The sequence below is a fragment of the Triturus cristatus genome, chromosome 5_1 (assembly GCF_964204655.1).
Source record: "Triturus cristatus chromosome 5_1, aTriCri1.1, whole genome shotgun sequence".
Classification (NCBI taxonomy): domain Eukaryota; kingdom Metazoa; phylum Chordata; class Amphibia; order Caudata; family Salamandridae; genus Triturus; species Triturus cristatus.
The window spans coordinates 510940782-510962301 of record NC_140587.1 but is presented as its reverse complement, the minus strand read 5'-3'; the positions used below and the strand labels follow the sequence as shown (position 1 = coordinate 510962301).

The window sequence follows — 21520 nt, the reverse complement described above, 5'->3', positions numbered from 1 at the left end:
CTTGTTTGGCGCAGAAGCCCCAGAAACCTGGCGTGGTGCCGAGATTGGGCCAATATTTAAAAAAGGGTGCCCATCACAACCCTCAAATTACAGGCCCATTAGTTTAATTGATATCACTCAGAAGCTATTTGGACGCATAATCCTGGAGAGATTGCAGACGTGGGAGGCAGACAATAACATCTTAAGCACTCTGCAGGCGGGTTTTAGAAAGGGTATTTCAACTGTTGACCAGATATTCCGACTTCAGATCCTATACTGGAAGACCGTGAGCTTGGAGGGTGGCAGCCTCTACCTCATTTTTGTTGACCTGAGGTCGGCATTTGATCTGGTGCCACGAGAAAACCTGTGGAGAGTCCTCCAGGCACTAAATGTTCCCCCATACCTCTTGGATGTCCTGAGAGGACTCCACACAGAAAATTTCGCACAGGTCAGATGTGGGAAACATGGAGAGTTATCTGAACGCTTCCCTGTAAATCAAGGAGTCCGATCAAGGATAATTTGTGGAGGAGTGTGACTCAATGGTTAGAGCGGCAGACCCTGAAGCAGAGTTCTGGCCAGGGACCAGGGTTCGATTCCCGCCTCAGGCGGGGCTCGGGCTCAATTTCCTCGGACCTGTCTATTCTCGCCTCGGGGCCTATTCTAATCACGGGCTCCACGCTGCAACTCTGGGCAATAGCTTGCTTAGCCTCCACACCGGCCCCAACAGCGCTAAGGATGCCTGGCTTCACCCTGGGGGTGCCCAGGAGTGGACACTTCACAGGGAAAGCCAGGAGGGGTTCCACAGCGGTATGAGTATCAGCGCCAGGAAACCGCAAAGGCGACACCGCATGGTGGCTGTCTGGTGACAGTGCGCTCTATAAGTACCTTGACATTTGAAGGATGCGTGTTGGCACCCATGTTATTCTGTGTATATATCAACGGGCTAATAAAACATCTGGTAGGCATCAAGGACACTGATATCCCAAGACTTGCCACGGGTAGGGTACCAGCTTTGATGTTCGCGGACGACATTCTGCTGTTGTCGCGAACATCTACTGGTATCCAGCGTATCTTAGACGGCTTTGTGGATTTCTGTGGTGAAAGAGGCCTGGAGATTAATTTAGCGAAAACGAAATTCATGATTCTTAACCCCCCCCCCCCCCCCCCCCAAGTATACACGCCCGAACCCAGCGCTGAATGGTATTCCCCTTGAGCGGGTAAAGACGTTTGGTTATTTGGGGATCATACTCCAAGAAGATCTCGGATGGGGGGGACAAGTCGCTAACTCCACATTAAAACTGTCTCAAACTACAAGAGGAATTTCCAAACTCTTTAGAGGATCGGTTTCTAAGCCAGTAGCACCAGCATTAAAAAAATTTAAAACACAAGCAAGAGCAGCCTCTACTTATGGAGCGGAACTATGGGGACATTGCAAGATTCATACCTTAATCAGGACTGAAAACTCCTTTATGAGGAACTTGCTTGGTTTGCCCCCTAGCACCCCGCTGGTACCTATCCGGTTAGATCTGGGGTTGATGCCCATGGAAGAGGTGGTGGCATTGCGGCCAGTGATGTACTGGAAGAGACTCTGGTCCAATGCAGAGTTGGGCTCCTATCGAGAAGAATTCAAGGGGGTTTGGTCCCTAATCAAAAACAAGAATATTTCTTGGCTAAGGTTTATTAGGGACACCTGTGCCAAGATTGGCCTCCCTGATTTATGGGGCTCTCCGGAGGCCACATGTCTGGTTGTCTCCAAGGCTAAATTAGTTGAACAGTTTAGACACTTTCATCTTCTGCGCCTGCATGCGAATCTTGGTGCTGGCAGGTTGACCGTCCAGTTTCTACAGATTAAAGACAACTACAGGAGTGAGGTATTCTTAGATCTGATCTCCCCTCCGGTTGCCAGGAAATTGTATTTCCAATTGAGAACAGGCAGTCTACCGCTTAGATCCTTTACCTCAAGGTGGGATGTCAACAAAACTACTGCTTGTCCTGCCTGTGGTTTCAGACTGGAGGATGAAAAACATGTTTTCTTCTTCTGCCCAATGTATCATCTGCAAAGAAAACTATGGGTAATACCTATTTGTAGAAACTTAGGATTTAGAGAGTGTGAAAAAGCCTCGAGAGTCTTGAAATACGATACCCAGCCCCCAATTGTCTTTGCAGTCTCCCGGTTTTTAAATGCTATGTGGATAAAACGTAGGAAATTTTGCAATCAATTATTAAGCTCTAACATATCTTTGTAATTTTGGAAGCCTTTTACAATTTATTGCATAACTGTGATTTGACTTAGATGTATTTTTAAAATTGTGTGTTTTGTAAAAATTTCTGTTACTTTTATGGCCTTTGTGGCCAAAATAAAGTTTACGATGATGATAATGAATAGTTGTATATAAAAATTGAATTTATTGTAACTTTTACCCTGTACAGAATGTTTTATAAGAATTTTTACTCTGTGCTTTTATGGTTATTAAGATGTAACCGAATAAAGTAATTTTTGATTTGATTTAATTTGAGTAACTGGTAATCACTGGGTGTGTTAAATATCGTGCCCTTAGTTACATTTCAGCAGGTCAAACCTGCCAAATTTAATCTGATAAAAGTGTAGTGAAATTAACGTACCATGTGGATTTTGGTGGAGTAAGCACCAAAATGTGCATGCTATTCCACAAAAACTTGTGATAGGTATTATTTATCGTACCTGATAAATAATTGACTTCATGGTATCCTTCCTTTTTAGGTGCCATAAATAGCACCCGGCTCACTCGGTATCAGGGCAGCGATAAATGGATATGGACCATTTATGGACCACGTGAAAAATACCGCATTTTATTTTTTATTTTTAGCTTGGGATCAGAAGAGCCCATAAATTCCGGTGATATTTACCCTAGCATGTGGAAATTTCCACTACACCTAACACATAGTCAGGGCGTGTGTGATTCCCCGTGAAAAAACTACAAATAACCACTATATGCCATAAGTAGTTACAATTACCTGAAACCTCGATGAATTTCTAAATTTCAACCACGCCGAGCGGAAATATTAGGACTGTCGCGCACCTACATAAAAGTCTCAAATCGTCGTGAATTTCAGAAAGTACCTGCACTCCCGACCCGCACAGTACTTGTGTCATACTAAAAAGCACATCTGGTCTTTAAAACAAACCTCCACGACCTAAAAAAAATACCTATACTTGCTTATTAAAACACTGTCGTAAATGGAATCGATTAAAGTAATGTCTGAATAAGAGACGAAAGGTACTCATTTGTCCATGAAACATATAAAAAATAAAGCTGCTCCTCATATCACGAGTCTGCCCCGTTTTTGGAGCGAACTCCATCGACTAGCTAGCTATATTGCACAAATTGCTCCCGTGTGCTGTTTACAACGAGAAGTGCATGCTGGGATGTCTACATTCTGACTGTAAGTCAGGCAGTATGTTAACCCTTCGGTGTCACAGTCGCTTTAGGATTTCAGTGAAGCGCGCTGCTAGGCGCGGTGCTGTCATGGGCACAGACGGCCCGTTGTGCGGGCTCCAGAGCGAGTTACCTGCGCAGGTCTGGAAGCACAGGGCTGGGCTCGAAGCTCCACATGGCAGAGCAGGAGGGAGGAGACCTGCAGGACATGCCTTTACCACACCTGCCGCCAACATGACAGGGTTCATACCAGGGCCATGCCCAGCAGTACCTCGCGGCGAGGGCGGGCCGCCTGCTCGGGGTGCCTTGCGGGGGTACACGGTCACCGGAGAAGCGCACACAACCCTCCCACCTGGACTGGGCGGCGCACCCCCACCAGCAGGGCCCCGGCGGCCCCGTGCGTCGCCCGTCAGGGCGTAGGGGGAGGTGTGCGCGTGCAGGGCGCCCCACACCCCAGAACCTGACACTCGCCAGCTGTGCTCCCCCCGCCCCCCTTCTCCCAACGCGAGCCTCCTCCCCCCCCAACCACCACCACCCCAACCCGGCCAGCTCGAGCCGCCCCGTTGCATTGTGGGCATAGTCCGTTGTTCATTTGCCATCCGCGACCTCCTTGGCCGAGGCCTAGAGTTGGGAGAGTGGGGCGCGCGGGGGATGGTGACGCCGGCGCGCCGAGGGGGGCTTAAAGCGAATAGTGCTGACTGAGGAGGGGGGAGGAGAACGGCGCGCACCCCCACTGCGCTGTCTGAAGCGGACACTGCCCCCCTGGCGCGCTCCGGCAGGGGGGGGCTCCCCATTGTGCGGCCTCGGGGCTCTCTGATTCTCGAACGTTGTAAAGTGGGGCTGCGGCCGGTGAGAAGGGGCGGCAGGACCTGAGGGCGACCGTTGATCGACAAGACACATCATGTCTGGAGAACGAAATCGCCGGACCCTGGCTTTCAGGGGCGGCGGGGGTAGCACCAGTCTCATCGGGCTCTCTACCCCTGCTGCCGAGGTCACACCGGCCGTGGTGGCTGTTCCAGTGGAGGAGCCAGCCATTTGGCCCCCGCGGCAGTTGAACGGGCGGCTGCGGGAGGAGGTTGAGGTGGAGGTGGAGCCCGAGGGCCCAGACGACGACGATGAGGAAGAGGCCGAGGAGCTGTCGGCCGGCCGAACCGGACAGGAACCCGAGGACGGGGGCTCGCTGAGTAGTGGCAGCAGCGACGACGACGAAGACGACGACGATGATGACGATGAAGACGATGAGGAGGACGAGGCCGGCAGCCCGGGGAGCGGCCTCAGCGGGCGGCCCTCCGGGGATGGTGGCGACGATGCCGAGGCGCAGGACGTGGAAGCAGCGGTGGAGCAGCCGGTGCGGCGTCGTGCTCTGGCTCCTGCCCGGCCGCAATCGCTACTGCACGGCCTGCACGCCGGCTCCTTCCAGGACTCGTGGCTCCAGGAGTTCCCGTGGTTGCGCTTCAGCCAAGAGACTGGGCTTATGGGCTGTGCCTGGTGCCGACAGGAGGACGGCGGAGGGCGCGACGAGCTTAGCAAGGGCACCCGCAACTATAAACGGCCGCTGCTGTTGAGGCACCACCTCTCTGCCGAGCACCGACTCAAGGATCCCGACTCGCAGGTAGGTGCGGGGTATTGTATCCTCCATTGTGTCCAGGGTGCTGGACAACCTTATGATGCAGGGATCAGTCCCCCAGTCCTCCTTTTAGGAGGCTGACCTGCTATGTAAATAACCAGCTGTCAACTGTCTTACCTCCAGGCGCCCGCCCCATACACAGCGTTGCCTCCTGTCACACTGGCCCTGTCAGTTACCGACGGTGTTTTACCGCCCTTCCACGCAACCCGAGGAGTTTCTCTAACATTGTTACACGTCTTACATTTACACAAGGATGTATGTTTAGCATTGTCATATATGTGTGTCACATCCTTTAAGCTGCGTAGCCCAAGAGGTCAGCTACGATTCTGTTCCCCCCCCCCCCCACCGTACATCAACGTTCAATAGACTTACTTGACAGTCATCAATAAAGCTTCCGTTTGTCTTGTCTATCCAATATGTATGTAGTATTCACTCTCCTAACTATTCTTGACTTGTGTTCTGTGTGGCTCTTGTGCATCAACCGGTAGACCTTTGAAACTCATTCTTTTTAAGTTCAGATATCGAGATGACAAAACAGGCTTTCTAATGCTACACTGTGAAGAAGTAAAAAGGTACAAACCAGAAAGGTTACTTTTTGATAAGTTTATTGTACAAAAGCAGGAGCCCAAATGTGATGCATCCATGTCCTAAGACTTCCAGACGCAACTGCCTGGCAGAAGCGTTTGGAACCCACGGAGTGGGTGGACGACCACTGGCCAACAAGTTAAAGGTAAACCATTTCACAATTGTCTATTTAGGCAAGTAAAGAATTAAAGGACTAATTACACATCATATTAAATTTTCTTCTCCCTAACAAAGCACAATATAGCTAGAGAAGAAAAAAAAGTATTTGCATTTTACAGGCATGGAAACATTGCGAGAAATTGTGGTTATGGTGTTCATGTCATTTTGCGTTCTTCTCTTAGCACTTGGAGCTTGATCCAAAACAACCTCTTGGGAATCACCTACGCATGTGAGCCAGTGGTAAAAGGAAGAGAGGATTCTGATTCAATGTATCTGATAGAGGAAAGCTCTCATAACGGGAAGTCTAACATGCCTGACTGTTGAACCCGAGTTTAAGACACACCAACGTGAATTATCAAGTAATTAGTCATGTTGGCAATTTTTTGCCATGCATGATCTTTCTTGCCTGTAGATGCGAGAGTTTGAATAGACTCAATCTTCCCCACCATCCCTTTTTGCACAACAGCAAAGAACCTGTTGACACTTTTACAACCTGAACTGGTGATGAGAACATAGATTCCCCTTTCTTAACCTTAACTGGACTTTGATCATTTCCTAGTCTCCAGTTTTCAGATCCTGATGTGTCACTCTGGTTTCAAGATAATTTTCTTCTAAAGATTGTTGTGACATAGTATCTACTATCCTCTTCTTGTGACACATGCACAATAATTAGACAGGGGGGTTTAATACCTTAATCTAATCTGAACACACATTGGATCTGGTATCCCTTTTCTGCACTAATCGAAATGGAGAGATTCCAGTGGGTGTGTGTGGGGTGATCAAATAAGACCCCAATTTTCTTTTCAAGAATGTTCCACTGCAGTGTTTGTGGCCAAAGCTGTTTGTATCCCTTCCTTCAAAAACTTTTTAACCCGATCCACAAGACCATTAGAAGACGGTGAATAAAGAGCTACTCTGATGTTTTATATAATGGGGCAAATTAAAGTTAATATGTGCTGAAGTGTGTCCCTTTGTCCGATACTAGTTCCTTGGGTGTGCCTTCAATGTTTAAGATCCTGATTTTTTTATTACTGCCATTGTGGGGGGTGCTGATGTGAATTTTTGAAATAAACCCATTTAGAGTTGTAATCAGTACAATGAAATATGTTTTTTCAGTAGGTAAGTGATCAAAAGTTCCAGCAAAATCTAAGACCACTTTACACCAAGCATCATTTGATATGGCCACAGCATGCAAAGGGGTATGATTTGTTTCCACTGTTTGTCCGAAAGTAGAGGAGTATTATATTTGTCTATCCATTTAGTAATCTGACTGTCCATTGAGGGTTCCCAAAAAAATTGTTTTAAAATGAAGCAAATTCCTCCTACTCCTAAGTGGCCTTTGTGAGTAGCTTCAATAAGCAGGTCGTGAAAAGACACTAGTCTCATCAGCATGCATAAGAATACCTTTCACTATGGACAGCTCAGTGACCACCTGGGAGTATTTAAAAAGAGGGGGGACACAGGGAGCAATTGGAGAGGTCCAGTGAATCGTGCTCCCAAATAGATTCCTTTAATCAAACAGGAGTCACTGTTCCTATCAGAGAGGAAAAGTAAGGATAACTTAAGTCGTTCTCCTACTCTGAGTAGGACACAGTGTGTCCTTATCATGATGCCCTCACACACCCCGAAGGATGTCATGCTTCATCATTGGGCTAGTGCTCCTCGTCGGGCTGGATCTGCAATGCCATTCGGGTCCCCTGAAGGGTCACTTTTTCAGAGCTCTTTTGATAAAGCCGTCTGAGTGTGTGGGGGTAATTGACAGTGAAGTTCTAAAAGTGAGGTTTAAAAAAATGACTGGAGGGAGTATAGGAAATTTAATTAAAGAAGTGATCCCTCTGTCATTGTTAAAAAATGCAAAAGAAGTGCTAGTTGTGTAGTATACCTCTAATGGATATACTACACAATGGATATAGAATTCAATGGCCTAAAATAATCTAGTAGTATAAATAACAAGGGAACCCAGTAGGGGTAGCTAAGGACCACGGGTACAAACTTATTTTGTTAACAAAAGGTCCTAGCTTAATTTATAGTTAGGAAGCAGTGATTTTACATAGACTTCAATGAGACGTATGTGAGTTCCTCCTGTGTCCAGCCGGACAGAGGAGCATTTAATCTTAAATGGTCAAAGAAATGTAAGTGAAAAATGAGAAGGCTGATGAAACAGGGGCACAGTCCTGTACCGAGTTTTCAACAGAGAGAGGAGAAAGAAAAGCCAGGAAATGAGAGGCAATTACAAATTGGTAACAGGCAAACAAATTTTGGAGCGATCGTGGGGGCTTACAATACAATCAGCGACTTCAAGTAAGCTCTAGCCAATAGTATCCACGGTACATTTAATCAATTGCCATAATGTGGAACTATTATCAAGTCGACGTAACGTTTCGATCCCTAGCTCCTAGTATACAGGGATCATCATCAGGACTAAGGGATTTGTCAACAAAGTAATGCCTGGTAGAATTATAACGCCTATAAACATTGAATGGAAGAAAGGAGAGAATAGAAATATACAAAAAAGTCAGCATTTGCGTATTCAAAAAGACAACATATCAATTGTCATTAATGTGCTCAGGAGTGGAGCCGCATGCGACAATTGGTGAAGGGAATAAACAAGTGATGAAGGGACTTAGTGAAATGATTTGTTCAGCGACGCACTTGTGCCGGAGGTAGGTGCTAGACAAGGTGCCAGGTGATGAGTGATGCCTGTGACATAATGATTAGGAAAATGGTGCATGAGAGGTATCGGTAGTTGGTGCGCCTGACTGTCAAGCGGTGCACGGCGACGGTTTCACGCGATAGTGATATCTGTGCATAACATCAAGGTGGACGGAAAGGATAATTACCTAGGGAAGGGGTTTCTGTGGAATAGATGGGGTTAATGTGTCTTCAAGAGGATGGGATCCTTCTGGGTCACGGACGATGCCGCTTGTGAAGTCAGCCGCGTTGTGAATTCTGAAAATGCATACTGATTAGGACTTGACTAAGTAGGTGGCCACGGGTTGGACTTCAAAGGAAAACCTGCTTACCGTGAAAATAGGAAAACGCTATGGAATCAAAGAATAAGGAGCGCGTCTGGGTCTTAAAGCAGGGTGGCAGCTACTAGTGCTGTGCGTAGTCTTTGAGGCGCTGAAGGCGGGAGATAAGGAAATTAAAATAAGGAAGGTGATCACGGTTTTCTTAACAGGGGGGGGCTTCAATGCGGTGCAAGGGAAGGGCTTACCGTGATTGAAATGAAATACGCGGCACGCGTCTGTTTCAGAGGAGAGTGACGAGGCGTGTCTGTGTCCGAAATTCAACCGGCAGCTGTTTATGCTCTCCGTAATCTTCGGGGCGCTAATACCAAGAGATAAGGGAATTGAATTGAAACACGGCAATTGGGAAATTGTTCTCGGTCTCCTAACAGGGGGGGCTTCTGTGCGGGATAAGAGGAAGGCTTACCGTGATTTGAAATGTAAAACCAGCGCACGCGTCTGTGATGAGGCGCGTCTATGTCCGATAGTCAAACGGCAGCTACAATGGCTGTCCGAGTTATGCTAAACGGAGGGGGAATCTTGTTAGTAGAGTAAACCTGGGAAGGGGGACACAAAAGGCTGTACGTTAAGAAAACGCTTACCTAGTCTACGTCTTGTAGCCGCAATGGGGAGTCCAAGACAGTCGGAAGTGGTGACTGGACTGGGAAGGGTGAGGATTGGTTTATGCAAACCGGGCGGCGGAAATAGAAGAAGGGCTGTGTTAATGCATTGCGGGGGCCATTTTGGATTGGGGAGGGAGTGGTGTGTGATTCAATAAAGTTAAAACAATCCCGGTGATAAGTAAGTGAAACCGGTCGTGACAACAGGTTAAAATGCATTACAATCAAAATATGGGCAATTTACATGTAAGTTGTATGTCTGGACTTTCAGGTAACATGCATTTTGTCATTGTAGAAGGAAAAGCTTTAAAACCCAGACGCGCTCCTTATTCTTTGATTCCATAGCGTTTTCCTATTTTCACGGTAAGCAGGTTTTCCTTTGAAGTCCAACCCGTGGACACCTACTTAGTCAAGTCCTAATCAGTATGCATTTTCAGAATTCACAACGCGGCTGACTTCACAAGCGGCATCGTCCGTGACCCAGAAGGATCCCATCCTCTTGAAGACACATTAACCCCATCTATTCCACAGAAACCCCTCCCCTAGGTAATTATCCTTTCCGTCCACCTTGATGTTATGCACAGATATCACTATCGCGTGAAACCATCGCCGTGCACCGCTTGACAGTCAGGCGCACCAACTACCGATACCTCTCATGCACCATTTTCCTAATCATTATGTCACAGGCATCACTCATCACCTGGCACCTTGTCTAGCACCTACCTCCGGTACAAGTGCGTCGCTGAACAAATCATTTCACTAAGTCCCTTCATCACTTGTTTATTCCCTTCACCAATTGTCGCATGCGGCTCCACTCCTGAGCACATTGATGACAATTGATATGTTGTCTTTTTGAATACGCAAATGCTGACTTTTTTGTATATTTCTATTCTCTCCTTTCTTCCATTCAATGTTTATAGGCGTTATAATTCTACCAGGCATTACTTTGTTGATAAATCCCTTAGTCCTGATGATGATCCCTGTATACTAGGAGCTAGGGATCGAAACGTTACGTCGACTTGATAATAATTCCACATTATGGCAATTGTTTAAATGTACCGTGGATACTATTGGCTAGAGCTTACTTGAAGTCGCTGATTGTATTGTAAGCCCCCACGATCGCTCCAAAATTTGTTTGCCTGTTACCAATTTGTAATTGCCTCTCATTTCCTGGCTTTTCTTTCTCCTCTCTCTGTTGAAAACTCGGTACAGGACTGTGCCCCTGTTTCATCAGCCTTCTCATTTTTCACTTACATTTCTTTGACCATTTAAGATTAAATGCTCCTCTGTCCGGCTGGACACAGGAGGAACTCACATAGGTCTCATTGAAGTCTATGTAAAATCACTGCTTCCTAACTATAAATTAAGCTAGGACCTTTTGTTAACAAACTAAAATAATCTAGTGCCACTAGAGAAATAAAGGAGTAGTACTCCCTTAATTGCGGGGAAATTGCCCCATGAGAATCGGTCTGTGGGTCACTCAAGATTGTGTGACTCGAGGATTCAGGAGCAGCTACACCTATCGACCTTCCGCCGTCTCCGCCGGCCATTGAATTCTCTGTTCTATCCTTAAAAACTTTACTGACTGGTCCGGAAGAAGTGCTTTGGGTCTCCTCCTGAGACCGTGAGATAGCGCGAAACATGTTGACCTAAAGTATTTCCTATACTTCCTCTAGACCCTGTAGGATCATAGTCTCCAGACATGGCTCACTTATTTTAGTTGGGTTAGTACACCCCCAGAATAACCTTTGTTCATTACAGGGCAGTACTAAACCTATTTTAACCCACTTTTCACCCTCAATTCACTACCTTGACCGCATACCCTCACGCACCAAACGGCTGTCTCTTATAAGATCTCCGACAAAGAGCCCCTTCGCGGGTGCCCGTCGGGCATTGCAGCGCCGGCTCATGAGGAGCACAGCCCAATGATAAATCATGACATCCTTTGGGGTGTGTGAGGGCATTCATAAGAGACCTGTGCACTCACCTCGTCCCCCCCCTCTCAGGAACTGCACACCCACTTGACTGACCTTCAGGAGCACTGTGCAGGACCTATTTAAAAAGCTCCCGGTTCCTCCCTTTTGTTTAAATTAGATGCACAATCCATCACGCCAGTACCGCACAGCACATCGGGCCTGGTCAGTTGGTTCCAATGCTATCAAGTAGTGTCTGAGCGGCTGCCAAATGTCTTTAGGCCTCGCCGTGGGCGGCTTCAGTGTACCATATACCTCACTGGTAGTGTCACAAAAATGAGACTCTTCAACCAGGCATCAACAGATGGACGTCGACTTCTTTCCTGACTTAAGGCAACCTCCCTCTTTTCCAACAACTGTGCCAGGCAGTAAATCTGTGGACCCCTTTATTATTTTTTTATTCGTCTTTATTGCCATTTATTATAAGAAGCAACTAAGAATGCAGTTCAGATTCGTAGCAAACATTATCATCTGTGTTACAAGTCAGAGCAAGGACAAGTTCCCAAGACAGAAAAGAGAGCGGGAGGGAAAGAAAAGGCAGCACAGGGGAAAGAGGGGAAGACAGCGAAGCAGAGAGGATAATAGAAGTGGCTTTCCTGTGCTGCGTGAGAGGTGAGAACAATAATCGGAGCTATACAACCAGAGCAGAGGAGTAGACCTCAGCGGGCATCTTCCGCCATTAGGGTGGGTTAATTGCCACAGCGTGAGCAGGGCCACATATACTTGCTTGTATATGATTGTGAGAGGTGTTCCGCGAGTCAGCGTAAGCTTATTCATGCAGGGGCATCGAGTCAGGCTCCAGCGTCGGGGAACCTGGGGGAGGGTTCATTGAGTGTTGTTGACTAAGGGAAGGCTCCTCTGTGCATAAATACAGTAGTAGTGATTCCCAAGTGTCCTTAGGGCGGGATGTTATTGGTATCTGCTCCCAGTAATAAGTCAGTTGTTCATGGCAGTAAGTCGCATCTTGGAACTAGGATTTGGGCCAGTGTATGACGACACTGCATTTCGCAAGTAAGAGGAGCATAGCTGTTGAGCGACGGTTCTCTGGTGGCAGGTCTTTAACAAAGCCCAGAAGTAATGGCGGGGTTATAGGAACTTCGGTCCCCAAGACCAGCCTTGGAATATACAGTATATTCTGCCATTATTCGTGATCAGAGGCAAACCCAGGCGAGGTGTATAAAAGTAGCTTGTGGAGCCATGCATCTCTTGCATCACATATCAGTTGCAAGCCCCATTAGTAACAATTGTGTCGGCATGCGATAATGCTGATGTAGAAATTTAAAATGGAGCAGTCGCGGTCTGTAATTGGGAGAGGGGGAATCCGTTTCCATTGCTTGTTTGTTATGGGGGTAGACTAGATCAAGCTCCCACTGTATGCGGGCATTTGGGGGTGCAAACAGGCATTGTCATGCATAATGTTGTACAGTCTGCTGACTAACTTGGGGGGGGGGGCTTGTGGTCAACATCTGTTCAAGAGTGTGTAACTTTGGCGGTGGTTTGGGAAATGTATAGTGGAGGGTCCTGCATGTGGCGCCCAGCTGGTAATAAAGCGTGGTGTCTAGTGTGGTATGTCTGGGAGTGTCGTCAGAGGCAAAAGGCGAGATTAAACGATTTTTCGGACTATAGATCAGAGAAGGTGGCTAGATGTCTCTGACACGCACACGTTCCAGCAAGGCAGGCAACAATGGGTTGTGTGGTAACAGGATAGATGGTGCACATAGGGTGGGGAGCTGAACCTGGTGGTGTAAACTGTCCCACACCCATCGCAGGTATTACACTGTCGACCTTGCCGCGTGGGACCTTGTACCGGTGGTAAGGTACAGTAGCTAATGGCCAAGGAGCTGTGACATCCAACTCCACCGCCGTTTGGGGCAGAAACCTTGTTGGATATATTAAGTAATGTACGTATTGAGCCTGCACACACAATGCGTACAGTTGTAGATCTGGTGTGCTAAGACCCGACCCCCCCCCCCCCCCCCCCCCCCGGCCAAGGGCGTGGGTAGGTATTTCCCATACAATTCGAGGTCGCTTGCCAGCCCACGCTAAAGATATCAGGCTACGCTGACTGTAATCGCTTTAAAAAAAAAAAAAAAAAAAAAGGCCGTGAGCTTTATGGGAATGCTGCTGAATGAATACAGGAATTTAGGTAGTACTACTATTTTGGCTATAGCCAAATGTCCCGACAGGGACAGGGGAGTCTGTTCCACGTCAGGAGTTTCTCTTCGAGCCAAGTCATTGCTCTTCCATAATTTGCCTTCCACAGCTCTTCGTAGTCTCTGGTCATCCAAATCTCCAGGTAGCGTACAGGATCTTTTGCCCACTGCAATGGAAATTCCGAATCGGTAAGTGGAAACAACATGGACTTAGCCCAGTTAATTTATGTACCTGAATAGCCACCAAATCGTATAAATTCCCGCATGGGGGGGGGGGGGGGGGGATCTAGGTTGGTTTGTGAGTCCAGAATGTATAGCGACATATCAGCGTACATAGATATTATGAGATTGCGTGTGGTAAAGGTGAGTCCACATTGTGTGTGGTGCTGCCACAACCGGACAGCCAGAGGCTCCATTGCCATTGCAAGCAATATAGAAAATAAAGGACATCCCTTGTGGTTGCCCCATGTTACAGGGAATGGATCAGACAGCATGACATTAAGACTGAGTCTGGCCGTCAAATGCATATAGCAACTGAATGAGTAGCATAAACTTGGGGCTCAGACCAAGGCAGGTAAGAAGTCAGAATAAATATGGCCACTCTAGCGAATCAAATAGTTTTGTGGCATCTAGGAGAGCGGCGGTAGGCCTGGCTCCATGCTGTGGAGCACCACAAACATAGTGCGCAGATTGTGGGTGGTAGCCCGGCCTGGGACCAAGCTGGATTGGTCTGGACGCTTTATATCCAGCAGGAATGAGTGTAGACGATTGGTGAACAATTTTGCAAATATTTTGTTGTCTTTGTTATTCTTCGACCGTGGTCGATAAGAGTCAGTGATTAACTGGCTTGTCCGGTTTTAGGATTGCCACAATGACTGCCTTAATAGCCATGGGGGGCAGGGTGGTTAGCTCGCCAGTAGATGGGGAAGCCTCAAGCATAGCCTGTAGATGTGGAATCAACAAACAAGCAAACTCTATATAGAGGTAGGCTGTCCAAACCTGGCACTTTATCATTAGCCACGCTATGTATGACTTTTTGCATCTCCTCCTCCGTAAATGAAGAATCTAGGAATGTGCAATGGGTGTGGTCATGCCAAAGCAGTTGTATGGTGTCGAAATACTCTTGAAGCTTGGTTGCACGTGGGGGGCACAGTGGTGCTATAGAGGTGGGCGTAATATGAGGTCATGGTTTGGGGTAAGCCTTCGGGTGTGGAGTGGCTTGCCTGTTGCTCATCTAGCAGTTTGATGACGTATGTGGAGGCCTGTGGCTGCCGAAGCATGTTAGCAGGAGTTTTCCCAGGGCGGTCCGCCTCACCATAGTGGCGCGCAACCGCATCTTGGATGAGAAAATGTAGCTCTTGTAACGCTTCATTGTTTTATTCAGTGAGTGTCTTCCTATAACTTTGCCTTGGTGGATGGGTACTAGGGTGCGCTGTGCTCCAGCGCCTGGGTTCGGCATTCCAATGGCACTAGGGTGATCGAATTGCCCTGAGGACGCCTGCATGTTTTGTTATTCATATTCCTCAAATCACGATTTTGAAGGTTTCTCAGAGTGTCGAGGGTGAAAAGACGGAGCCTTTATTCAGATCAAAGAAGTCAATTATAGCGGTGTGCACTTTGGCTCGGAAAGCAGTCCTAAAAAGTACAGTGTGGTATTCACCCACGACCATGCACTCAAGACTGTCAGTGAAAAGGCGAGGTCAAGAACGGCAGGGGAATGGTTAGACAGTGTTCTGGGCAGGTGAGAACTCAATGGTCCATGTCAATAAGTTTCGAGGAAATGAGCCAACAGTCTGTATGGGACCATGTGTCATGCGCTGATGCTAAGCATGCTCCTTATTCCATTCTTTTTTATGCCGCCAAGCATCTACAAGGGAATTGTCAGTCATAAGCATATGCAATTGTACAGCAACATTGAGAAGTGGGCGACGAGTCGTACCTGAGCTACCTAAAACAGGGTCTGTCCAGTAAGACATTAAAATTGCCCCCCCACACCCACCATCATCGCACTTGGCTCCAAGTTCTTAATGTGGCGCCATACAGGAACAAAAAAGTCTGGACAGTCATAGTTTGGGCCATAGAGTGAAATGAGGATTACGGGGCATGAGTGTAAAATACCGGCCACTACGACGAATCGCCCCCAAGTGTAGCTGATCATCTGTCACGAATGCCATGGTATGCACTTGCGCCACAATATAGCAGTCGTCCGGGTGTAATTGGAATAAAGTGCGACATGCATGTCTGTCACCAGCCTGCCCTAAGGCGTGAGGCTGTCAAAGGGGGGAGATGTAGTAATCTTGAAGGCATATATCAGCGCGGTGGTGTAGTATGTAAGCGTGAACCAGTCTCGCTTTGCGCTGGCTGTTGAGGCCCCTTACGTTCCAAGTAAGGCATCTGATAGCTGTTATGATGGTGTTGGGGCAGTCAAAAGTACAATGTACGAGGACTTGGGCTCCTGCATGTGTGCACAGAAGAAATGGTGAAACGCTGAGTGCCTGGGAAATGAAGGATATGTGAAATTGCCTGGTGTGTGAGGAATGTGCAGCCCAGTGAGCGTAATGTTGCTGGTTGCCATAGGTAGGGTCTGTTGGGAAAGAAAACAAGAAAATCAAAAAGTAACATTAACATAGTTAACCTCCCCCACACCCACTCCCCCCTCCCCACCCCTGAGGATGGGGTTGCAGGTCTCATCTCCGTCTTCAACCCATACCCCGTAGAGAACAACCTAATTAGGAATTATCTCTGGATGCAGATGCAAGTCAGACTATCTGCCCAATCTGTACTAGCCTGGGTGGCCCTAGGGCCGATGTGACTCGTGGGTATTCCCAAGGGCAAGTGGGTGACAGAAGATCTGCCCAGTATGTCAATTCAACCAAGACAGATGGCACTGTATGGATCCATATTCCGGTACAGCACAAGCAGGTGGCCAAACGGTTGCATGGTAATCCAAGCAGTCCGGCTCTGTCCATCTCATTCTACACTATCCAGATCTTCATCTGCTGTAGCTTGCGGGGACGCTCAAGCTGGTCCCACATTTTGGATTTGACGAATTTAAGAGCTGCCTTCGGCTCTGTGAAGTGGTGCATTTTCACTCTGTGTGAGATGCATAATTTAGCAGGGTATATGTAGTGTCCAACTTTCTGTAGTATCTTTTTGGCGGGTAGAAATTCCCTGTGCTCCGCCTGTACTGAGGGCGTGAAAATTGGATAGAAGGATATCGTGTTCCCTTGAAAGTGGATGTCCCTCTGTTCTCAGGCTTGACGAAGCACCATATCTCGGTCTTTATAGTTGAGCAGGTGGGCCTCGGAGGAGTGCTAGGCGGCGGCCTAGGCGCCAGAGTGCGATGAGCTCTTTACACAATGAACACTGGATACAAGCGAGTCCCAAACAACTAACGAAACATAGTCTCTACGTAGTCTTCCATCATCGCAATGTTGGTGGATTGTGAAACGAAACATAGTCTCTACGTAGTCTTCCATCATCGCAATGTTGGTGGATTGTGGAACAACATTAATCTGGAGATTATTGCATCTTGATCGCACCTCTAGGTCTTCATTCTTTGCTTTGAGCCCCAGGACTCTTTTCATTCGTAGGAGTTGCCCACGGCCCCTTCATCCTCAGAAGTTGTCGATTCTGTCGTAGTGTTTGTCGACCCTCTCCTTCATGCGGTCCAGGCGGCTTGCCATCATATCCAATTTAGCATTGATGGTTGGCAGACTAGATTTTACGTCCACAAGGATTTTCTTTTGGATCATCTTTTTGGCCAACAGCTCACTCCCAAACCTCCCCTCCCCCTCCCCCTCCTCCTGGGTGGTCAGCGAGCCAGGTCGTCTTGCACGGGGTCAGTTCGTTTGAAGGTGAGTTTCTACTGGCTGGTGTCTTACTTGCCCATTATCGCAGTATGCAGATGGGCACTTGTGCTGCCTGCAGTTAGGAGGTAGGAGTGCAGGTCTCTGGAAAGCCCAGGTATCCTATCCAACGCCGTTGGCAAGCCAAAAGTGTTCCCTAACACGGACTGCTCAAATGGGCTGCGGCAGTCGCATATGGGAGGAGCTGCCTTCCGCAGGCTGAAAAGGATGGGTGAGTTGACAGGAGTCCGTTTTCTGAAACCAGCGTTGCAGTTTAATGATCAGCACGCGTGGGAAGTGGATTAGAGAGCACTCCATGGTACTGTTCCCCATGTGACCCTGCCATGCCTCCGGAAGGAATCCAGGACCGGGGGCACAAGAAGGCCAAGCGGTGTCAGCCAATCCAAGAGGAAGGCCCTCAAGTGGCAGTGTCCATCAACGTGGGCGATGAGCCAGTATTAGACTGTATGGACCCCAGGGGGCCAGCCTCTAGTTGGGCAAGATGTCTCACTGCTCATCGTCACCAACGCTGTCTCCGCTGCCCAGGAATTGATTCTTGGTGTTTTAGGGCAGGTATAGCAGGGCGATTTCGGGATAGATGCGCCCGCAGGAATAAGATGAATGGCGGATAAGGATTATGGCCGGCAGAGCCTCTCTGTAAAGTGGCCATCTTGCTGCCCGGTTAGACTCCGCCCCTCGTGTACCTCTTTATTTGACCAGATGTACATGGTGATAGAGCAGGAGTGTTGACAATGATTTGTTGGACATTTCACCAGTGATAGCATCCCACTTAAATGTCACACTTTTTTTAAACAAATTGCGTTGGGGTTGAACTACTTGAGCAGAACCTGAAGTAATACTCATCCCTAGAAATTCTTAGGGTGTCTGTCTTTCGGAAGTGAAACCTCTGAAATTGCTTGTGTGACTGAAAATTTGGGTTTAGTCCCAAAGTTTGTGATGGTAGGACCCAATTAATGTAAATTATTTGTTAATAATTGACATTTATCACGTTTAAGAGGGATTCCCACATCTTTGAAAATATTCTACACCTTCCTCAAATTGTTTTGTCTGTCACTGACTCAGAAAATATTAAAATGTTAACCTGTTACGCCTGGACACCATCCATTCCTGCTAGAATTTTGTTCAGTAAGTTTCTGCAACATGCTTACTGCTGAGGCCAAGCCTAAAGGTAATCTCAGAAACGTATGTCCCGCAAATGATGTCACAAAAGTGGTTAGATCGCATGACTGTGGTATTAAAGGAATCTCAATGATAGGCTGACCTCAAGTCTAGAAGACTGAATACTTTCCTGTCTTAAATATTGGCTAGTAGAGCCTGAATTTTGGGGAGTGGATGGTAGTCCACCACTATAAAGGATGCATAACTTGGTGCACAAACTAATATCTCCAGTCTTTTCTTATTTTTTTTTTGGACTTCAACAATGGGACTGACCCACTGTGAAGATTACACCACCTTCCACTAATTTGCTTAATCATTTCTTGATACAGCTGGTCCTTCTAGCTCACAATACTTTTTCCTTTTACTGCTTCATATACCTTAGTCTTGACATTGTCTGCACAGACGTGACACTTCTAAGAAATAGCCCAGCATGTCACTATATATATTGATCCCCATAAACGTTTGGTAAAATAGCTGTTGTTTGAAGGGGTATCTCATTTGACCAATGTTGTGTATATAAGATCTCTGAGATTATAGTAACCAGAGCAGCAGGATCTATCATCTGCAAAGATAAATCGCCAATACTGGCTTTGCAAAATGTGCCCTTAAGTCTTGAACCATCTGACAATTCACATCAACAGTAAGTAACATTTTGGAAGCATCATGTGTACAATCTTGCACACAGTCCTCATCAGCTTGTATATTGCTCGCTTGAATTACATTCTTTCCTCTACACACCCTTTGGAAATGTCCTATCTTGCAACATTTAAGACCTCTCTTCTTAAGTGCAGGGCATGTAGGACTATTGCTTAAGTGTGATCGTGAGCCACACCTAGAACATACTGTACCTGTTTTTCTTCGGAAAATATTTAGTTGACCGGTCTTTTAAAAGAAACCACATTAATAGATTCAGTATTGTAACAAATTGACTGTTGCGCTATAGGGTATATCGTTAGTAATATATTTGCTTGAAACAATTGCACGTTCAATGCCTTTTGCCACGTAGATCTCTTCACCGAGTGATGGATCTCTACAGCTAAGGAGCTGTTCTTGTATTTTTTCGAAGCACAACTATAAACAAATTGGTCCCGTGTGTAAATTTAGTTACGTTCCAAAATTGAAATCTGATACTAGATTCCGCAACGTTGAAATGCTTTCTTCTACACTTTAGTCTTGGTTCTGTTTCCTCTTGAATAAATCTTTCCATTAAAACAATAGGTTGTTCCATATATTTCTTACTCAAACTTTGAACTGCTTTGGTGTAAACATCCCAGTCATCCGCATCACCAGAGGGAGGATTCAACAGTGTCAAAATGTTGCTGCCCCTCTTGGTCCAGGAAATTAAAAGTAAGGCAAGTTTTCTTTTGGGTGTAAACTTTTCCACATCAGTTGCAAAGAGAAAGTTTTCAAAGGAACAAACCATATTGTAAGGATATCGGCCGTGGTTAATGTGTTTAAAAAAATAAGTACCGGGGCTCTTGCCAGGAGGTGGCTTGGTACAGCCCATTTCTCTTTTTAGCGCTGCCTAAAACAGAAACCACTAATAATCATGAAAGTGGGGGGAGGGTGTGGTCTAATAGACAGAGCTGCCGCCTTTGGAGATGGGCGTTCCAGGTTTGCGCCTCGGCTCAAATCACTTCATCTTGTGATTCCAGTAAGGTGCTCGTGAAAAGCACCAGTGTTGATGATTAAGTAGCGGTGCTGAGCACCGGAACCAACCGGCTCAAACTAAGCACTGGGTATCTGGTTCCCCACTGGGTGCTAAAAGTTGTGTTAAATGTACTAACTGTTGAACTTGCTATTTTGTGATTACCTAAATACAGAGCTAACCATGTTAAAGTCAAAAACCTACTCAGTACAGGTGATCTGACGTCTTAAAAATGTGATCTTGAGATTCAAAGCCTTTACCTGCTCAGTGCGTTTCCCTTAAAATCGTTGTATTGTCTTAAAAACGAGGTTTCAAATAGGTTTGGATTGGAATTGACCCCAGTCCAAGATGGCCGCCACATGTTGCGTGATGTCACCGGATCACGACACCTCATCCAAAGGAATGCTGCGTCTTTTTGAATGACACCTTGTGCACAGCGATATTTAGGCTAGTCATAGGGGGTGCACGTGACTTGCAGGAAACATTGATGCATGAGCAGGTTCTCAGAATGACGACATTAAAATTGGGCACCACTGAGATCGGGGAGGGGTACATCCATGCCAAAGGACCTTTTCCCAGGTAGCGATCTCAGCCCTGGTTTGAGCCAATTGAGGAAGAATCAGAAGAAATGATGAATAATACAATATGCAGTGGTGGCCTCCTGCAACACTTAATGTCCTCGCCAAATGTGAAGAAGTAAAAAGACCCATTCAGAAAGGTTCCTTTTTTGATAAGTTTATTATCCTAAAGAATGAGCCCACTAGTGATGCATCCATGTCCTGTGATCTCCAATTGCAACTGCCTGGCAGAAGCGTTTGGATCCCCTGGAGTGGGTGGAAGACCACGGGCCAACAAGTTAAACAATCCCACACACTGTACAATGACAATAAGGCAAATAAAGAATAAAAGAAGGACTAACTGGACATCATACCATTACATACACCTCTCACCATTTTTCTTTTTAAACTTATAGCCTGAGGATCACCATTTTTCCAGCAGTTCAGGAAGGAATTCAAGACCCCCTTGATCAGGCAATAACTACACCAGCTTGGCTGCCAATTAATTTTTTTTTTCTCCACGATGCTCCGTCCAGATCTGTTGCTGACCCCATGCTGGCATCCAATATCCTCTTGTATCTGGGTTTTCTGTTGTGCTTAGGTACTTGAAGGAACAAGTCCCCCTTATAAGACAAGTGTTTCAATTAATTATACATAGAGGTACAATAAAGTCTATGGATGGTGTCCAAGTAGAAAAATCATTACTATTTGTAATGCAAAGTAAACATAGTAGTGGGAAAACGAACACAAGAGAATCAGATGAATCCT

The 21520-nt window shown here is 46.7% G+C and overlaps 1 protein-coding gene across 1 annotated transcript in view; it reads left to right on the top strand.

The window, feature by feature from the left end:
* The first annotated feature begins 3443 nt into the window (after nt 1-3443).
* Nucleotides 3444-21520, top strand: part of ZBTB10 (zinc finger and BTB domain containing 10) — a 480238-nt gene continuing 462161 nt past the window's right edge. The window contains exon 1 of the mRNA XM_085605374.1: nt 3444-5007. Within this exon, the coding sequence (XP_085461500.1) occupies nt 4297-5007 (711 nt within the window). The 5' untranslated portion in view covers nt 3444-4296. The remainder of the gene's footprint in view (nt 5008-21520) is intronic.